Source organism: Atta colombica, unplaced genomic scaffold (genome assembly GCF_001594045.1).
Source record: "Atta colombica isolate Treedump-2 unplaced genomic scaffold, Acol1.0 scaffold35, whole genome shotgun sequence".
Taxonomy (NCBI): Eukaryota; Metazoa; Arthropoda; class Insecta; order Hymenoptera; family Formicidae; genus Atta; species Atta colombica.
In genome coordinates, this window is record NW_017259459.1 from 222,609 (window position 1) to 230,101 (window position 7,493).

General features: G+C 26.8%; 1 protein-coding gene across 1 annotated transcript; it reads left to right on the top strand.

Moving 5' to 3' along the window:
* The first annotated feature begins 2,614 nt into the window (after positions 1 to 2,614).
* LOC108690730 (G patch domain-containing protein 4) lies at positions 2,615 to 5,449 on the top strand. The gene is made up of 2 exons (XM_018198168.1): positions 2,615 to 2,816; positions 4,014 to 5,449. The coding sequence occupies exons 1-2, from the start codon at positions 2,768 to 2,770 to the stop codon at positions 5,447 to 5,449; spliced, it is 1,485 nt and encodes a 494-aa protein (XP_018053657.1). The 5' UTR covers positions 2,615 to 2,767.
* Positions 5,450 to 7,493: the final 2,044 nt, after the last annotated feature.

Consider the following 7,493-nt stretch of genomic DNA (forward strand, 5'->3'; position numbering starts at 1 on the left):
GTGTGTGTGTGTGTGTGTGTGCGTGCGTGCGCGCGCGCGCGCGCGCGCAATCTAAGATCACAAAAATATATACAAAATTTAAAATAAATATTATAAATATTTACAAATATTTTGTAAATATTTTATAAATATTGTGTGCTGTCTGGAAAGCAATTGAATAACATTTTAGTTTTACAAATGTAACTTAAGTTTTATATTTAAGTATTGATTATTAACCAAGTTATTGTACAAAAAATAAATGGAGTCCCTTAATACCACTTTCTTCTCTAAAAAAATTTAAAACATGAAATTGTTAAGTTTTACTTCAAAAATTAATCTACACAAAAATTAATAAAGACTTTAATTTTAGGTTTAACCAAGACTTTAGTTAATATTTGATAACATTATATTATCAATTAAAATGATTTCAAATTTTTTTCAATTTGTAAAATATATTTTGTATATTTTATATAATTTACAATTTTAGAAATGTTTAGTATTTTATATGCAAATTCTGAATATAAGATGAACTTCGAGTCAAAATAATAAAAATTTTGCATGTGCTCAACTATTAAAATCTCTTCTAGCTTTAAAATATTTGACAAAATATTTTATAGAAATTTGTATTCCTTTTTTTATACACGTGCTAAAAAGTTTTTTTATAAACGGAACAAAGTTTTTAATACAAGAATATCTAAAAATATTCTATTTCTACTGCTAAGTACTCTATGTACAAAAATACACTTGCTGTAAGTTCGATTAAGTCAATAGTATTTTATTACATTTCATAAAGAATAAATGACGAGTACTACTTTGAAGTTTGTTGCAATAAATTAAAAGCAGAATAGGAAATCTTTAGAATTTGCGCAAATATAAAAAATAAATTTATAAAATATTTACTTATAAACTTATAAACAAATTACACGTATTATATTTTTGCACATGTATCTTTTATAATACGTTACATATATTATATTTTTATTAAATTCTAATTATTGTACAATATGTGTGCCAATGTAAAAGTGCCAAGTTAATGCGCAGAATCCATAAGAAGAAAGTATTTTTCTTCTCTGGCTCATCATAACGAGCAATAAATTTTTATATTGCTTAGGTGATATTACTGTCAATGGCATAAATAGATGCTTTTATTCTACAAAATATATATCATGATTTGATATAACAAGTATAAGATATTATATACATTAAGCGTGCGGTAAGAGATAAAATTTATTACATCAATACCTTTAAATCGAATTCTTTACCATATTAGCAGTATGTAAATAATACTTGAATACTCATTGATTCTAAGTTATAATATAAAAATTATAAATTCAAGACTAAAAAGTTCTTGCTGCAATAAAAATATTGATCATAGTATTATTTAAACAAATATCAATTTTATTATCTGAATTTTATTAAAATATATTAAATATTGTAACTAACTTTGCAGGGCTAATGTACCTACTGTATACTGGATGCGATGAGCGACGAGCAATATTCAATTAAAGCTCTGCTTTGCACGTTACATGAGAAAAGGTAGAGTTTTTATTGGATATTGCTAGTAGTTTATCGCGTCTGTGTGCGGTAGACATAAGTCATATATCGGTTACATGACAATTTCTATAATAAAAAAGGCGATAATGTTGGTAGCAACGAAAATCCCTGGGCATCACAATTTAATTTTCTTACGGATTAAGATATATTACGATATATCCATACAACTTGTATAGCCGCATAAACGTATGCATAAAAAAAATTATCCAATCACATTTTACATACGTCTTTATAGCAGAAATGTAATTGGATAATTTTTGTTATGCATATGTTTTTTTTATACACGTTTATGCAGTTATATAAGTTATATAAGTTATATAAGTTTGTATGTTCTTAAACTATTGATAATGTTGTTAAATTAATAAAGCCTTTATTAATAAAGCCTTAATTAATAAAGCCCTGTGCAGAAGAATATAAGAAATAAAAAATTAGGAATAAAGAATAAATGATTTTAACTTATCAGAAATCGGATACATTAGAATATATGGTTTCTGATAGGTTGAAATCATTTATTCTTTATTAAGTTTTCCTTAGTTTTCTGAAAAATAGCGCAAATTAACGGAACGCAAATTTACTCCTTATACAATATTATCAACCTATCAGAAATCATGTATTCTGATGTATTCGATTTCTGATAGGTTAAAGTCGTTTATTCTGTAAATAAACAACTAATTTGTTTAAAACACCTAATATAAAAATAGAGATAATAATTAATACTATTACTTACTAATATATAAATATAGAAAGTAGAATAGTAGTATGAATAGTATTTATAAAGTACTATGCAATAATTCTCTGTATTTACAGAGTATGCAATGCCATACTGTTGTGTAATAAAATGTTCCAATTCATGAAAAACAGATAATACAATGCATTATCTTCCCAAAAATTGTGAAGTGATTGGTTCTTTTAGAGAGTCTGACTTCTGATCCAATAAAAAGAGGTCTATGAGATCGCCGGTACTCTGTATTCTAGGGACACTAGTAGCATTTTGCGATTATAGATTTTGGACCGTCATGCCCTCTCTCAGGTTTCTCTCTGGTACTAGACTATAAGATAAAAGCCTACTATACGAGGCAATTCCCATCTGTGATTCCCATCTGGCCGAAATCGTCGCTATTCAACGGCGAGTGCCACACCGAATCAGAAGTATACGCGGCAACGTGTATATTAACGTAGTACAGTAAAACTCTACACGTGTTACGTGTACACAAAATTTTGTACGGTTGTAGAGATGGCAAATTTTGCGAAGCGAGAACTGTTGAAGTACGGTTGGGAGGAAGGTAAGAACTATGAATTTTTTGGTCCGAACAATGTGACGCATTTTCCGCCACATGGCGAAATTGATGAACAAACAATTTACAATACATAATTTTTAAATTACCGATATTCACTGCCAGTACTGAAGATCTATAGTGCATATAATGTATATTTTTAAAATTATAAAAGATAATAAGACTCAATATTAATAAATAAAATCAAAATTTTTGAAGAGTTACGAGCCAAAACAAAGAAAATATATTATAAAATTATAAATATGAAAATATAACAAACGTTTTGACTGATCGGGTCATTCTCAATGTTGACAAAAAATTTTTATAAAAATTTTATGTTAGATTATTACAAACGGAAAAAATATAAATTATCTATCACTTAATACGTGTATAATATAATGTAAATACGTGTTAATTACTAAAATGCTTGCGACGATCTTTTAGTCTTTAATAATCTCGAAACCTATAGTAAGTACTCGAATAATAAGGGCATTTTGCATGTTCTTGTAAAAGTTATTCTGTTTTATAATGTAAAATCCAAAGATCAAATTCTCGTAGTAATCATAAAAACTTTGGAAGCATTCCAGCAATGTAGACGTTAACATAAAAAAGTCTATAAAGAAACCGCAAAAAGTAACCGTAATCCGAGTTCACATAATTATGCAACTATGAAATTAGCAAAATATTATATAAGTATCTTCTTAGTGAAGAGTTTAAATCTCATTAAAAGAAGAAAAAGTAATAGTTGCTTATAGAATCCCATCTTATATTGGAACAATTGCAGTGAGAAAAATCAAAGACTATGTAGCATCTCAACCAAAAACGATGTAACTCAGAAGGTACCGCACACAATAATAAAAGAAGAGTAATAGACAACCGATACTTACTCTTTTTTATTAAACTTTTTAATATATTCGAAATAGTATAAGCTAATTTGCAATTGAACATATTTACAAGCAGTGAAAATTTTTTCGAAATGGAATTGATATATATCTTTTCGGTACTGGCAGTAAATATCGAAATGCAGCCTTCGTCTATTTTGTGGCTCAGTCTCGATTTCATCCCCTCTTTTTTTGTATTTTTTTGGTATTTTTTTATCCTTTATGAAATATAAAGGATAATATTGTCGGATCATATTGCCGTTAACTAAGCAACAATATGAAACAAAGAACGAAATGAAACTAAAAGTTTACCTTTTTTTAATAGGCAAAGGACTTGGTAAAAATGAAAATGGCATAACGGAACCCGTAAAACTTGCGACAAATCAAAATAAGGCAGGTATAGGATATGATGAGAACAAACCTTGGTGGAACAGCTTGTATGATGACACCATTAAAAACATTAAAGTCGAGTCGAATGGTGAAGAGTTTTCTTTGATGACCATCGCTAATGCGGCTACTTCCAAAACTAACCGTCATAATTTCTGGAAAAAATCTGTAACTTTGAGTCCATTCTATTTTGATCATGAGATATTTGAAAATTGTTCAGATTCAGAGAAAACATATGCATATATGATGAATCAGAAGGTTGGATTTTTTAACAAAATTATGCATGAACCAATGGAATACAATTTTACATCAAATGGAAAATTAGAAAGAATTGCACAGCAGGATGCATTATATTTAAATACTAACCCTCTGTTAAGTGATGCTATGATCAATCAAAAGAATGACATAGTCGACAAGAATGCAAAATCAGACATCGAGGAAAATAAGTGTGAAACAATAAACGCAAGCATATTGCAATGTTTTGAAGATACAAAAGATTTTGTTTTATCCAAAACTGCAAAGAAGAAACGTAAAAAAAAATTACATAAATTAATCCAGCAACTAAGCACTTGTAGTTTAGAAGAAAATAATAACCAAAGGCAAAACTATTTGGATATGAAGCTCAAAAAGATAGAAACTCCAAAAATGAAGAAAGATAAACATATGGAGGAAAGAAAGAATTTTAAAAAAATAGTGTCCTTATATAATTCAATAACTTCTGATAATACAACTTCTAGTAATACAAATGAAGTAAAAGTAACAGGAGGCTTGTTCTTTCAACATACAAAGCTGATACAAGACAAATTATTTAGTAAGATTAAAAGAAAATCGATAGATCAGACATCTGATATTTTATCAGATGTGAAATTATTAGGATCAGGAAGATGTGAAAAGGGAAAAGATAGTACTGAGCATAAAGTAGACCAAAGTTTGAAAGTGGAAAACGTGGTAGACAATAAGGCAGACGAATCATTTAAAAAAGATTGGATAATAATTGATGTTGCAACGAAGACAGATAAGGAAAGAGAGAATTTTGATTGCAAGGCAAACTTACTTCCGAAGGCAACAGATAGAATATTTAAGCACGATATCTCAAAAGTAGAAGCTAAAAATAAATATAACAATCCGGTAGAAGAAATAAATCGCGATTTCTACTTCCTAAGTTTAAACAAAATACAAAAAAAGAAAAATCTGCGCCCCCCTTCAAAAGGAATTAAGAAAATTGCCGAAAAATTAAAAGGTGAAGCTTTGGCAAATGAATTAAATTCTGCAATAAAAAATTTAACAATATTTAGTATTACTGACAAATTAAATGCAAATACTGTTAAAAAGAAACTCGTAGTACCCACTCAAACTCATCGTATGCCTGTTTAAAAAAAAAAGAAAAATACAAGATGTAAAATAAGATGTTTGAAAATATGGATGTACTCGAATACTTCAATAATTTTATTACATATTTCTGCTTTTATATTTTCACGATATTTTTATGATATAAATTACAAAAATGATGCATAAATGATGTAATTTTGCTGTGCTAAAAAATTTTTAATAATGGCTTGAAATTATACGTACTGATAGAAAAGTATCTATTATTTAATACTCATTTATTCAATTATTTGCTCATTATTGATTTGATTTAAAAAAAAACTTGATCTTTTTTATAGCATATTTCGTACTTTATTTTTAATCTTCTATTTTATATGATCATATGCTGAATATATACATTTTTTCCAATAGGAATTTATTAAAATGTAATTATTTTCAAAAAGTTCAAATATTTTTAATTGCGTATTTACTTATACAAATTTAATTTATAAATTTTATAATTCCATAAATTTCATAATTTATGGATATGGACAAATTCCATAAATATTAAAATATGCAATTAAAAATAAATATTAATGATTGTGATTATTAGTTATGATTATCTCTTCAATAATGAACAATATTTCATAGATATCATGTATAAGTTACATTATGATTCCACGCGATGTAAAGCTTTATCATTGTTGTAAATATTTGTTAGCGCCGAGATACTGCTGTTTCCAGATAGTGACTATATTCTGTAAATTTATTCATTTCATTCTAATCTCGGAAAAATTAATTGTATTAAAGTTTTTAAACAAAATCAATTATAATAGTTGTAAGTTGAGATAAAAATTAATAAAATAATTCACAATTATTTTTCATATTAAGGTTGCGATCCAAAATTGCCAGTACTCAAAACCTATATAGTGCGTGTAATTTAAATTATAAATTTTCAATCCTGGTAGCAAATTTGGAACACAACCTAAATCGTTATAAACATTTTGCGATAGTATGTATCTAATTACAAATGTCAGTTAATATGCAACTTATTAAATTATATTGTTAAGATCAGTGTCTATAAGGAAAGTTCCTATGTAAGTAAAAGAAATACAATGCCTGTATTATATTTGTTTTATATAAAATTCATTCGATATATGTATTTTTAATAAATAATATTTGCATCAAAAGTTCTTTTGTTTTTTTTTTTTATTCGAAATGTAACATAACAATATTTACATTTACACACAATTCCTGTTGTATGTACATACGTTTAGATGTACAAATCGATGTTCTTTTCTAAAGGCGATTAGAAACGCTTTCGCAGAGATGTAAACATATTATTGCTATAGCATAATATAAAATGACATATAATCTAATTTTTTTCTATATACGATCATCAAAATTTATGAATCTTGAAAGAGAAGAGCTCAGACAACACAAAGTCTAAAATTGTGACACAAGACATTTTTAAATCGTTTTTTAGTCGCAAAAAATGTCTTATAACCCAATTTTAAACATTTTTTATTATCTGGGAGGTGTATCTCATGCAGCTGACTTATATTCCATGTAAAGAATGATAGACGTTCTAAAATAATGGTACATTGTATTATATTCGGTTAATATAGTTTTCGCAAGTATATCAATTTTATTACAGTTCGCCAAAATTCACATTCAGATAGCATCGAGTATTATGATAACTTAGCAGAGACTAGTGATAAAAAATTTAGCATCAAATCTATTCTTATAAAATAAAATTAATTTCTAAGGCCACTAGGGTATTCCGTAGAATTCGTTTTAATTATCTTCACTTTAAGTTACTAACGTTTCATCGTCATGAATTAAAGAATCAATTTTGAAGCATACAACGGTTTTAGTATTCACAACTTTTTTGCTATCTCAGTTTCTTAATCATTCTGATATGTGACATAAAATGATATACATGTGTTTACAAATTTTGAATTATACTTATACTAAATTATAATAAATTCCTATTAAAAAAATTATTATATTCAGAATTATTATATTCGAAGATTCTAACAAGTATTAGGCTATATTATCAAGCTCTTAATATCTATCTTAATGATCTATTTATCTTTTATCAAGTACATAT

Excerpts from the sequence above, each read along its gene's own strand:
- LOC108690730 (XM_018198168.1), top strand. The coding sequence starts at position 2,768 with ATGGCAAATTTTGCGAAGCGAGAACTGTTGAAGTACGGTTGGGAGGAA. Across the intron at positions 2,817-4,013 it reads GAAGTACGGTTGGGAGGAAG|GCAAAGGACTTGGTAAAAAT; the intron begins GTAAGAACTATG and ends TTTTTTTAATAG.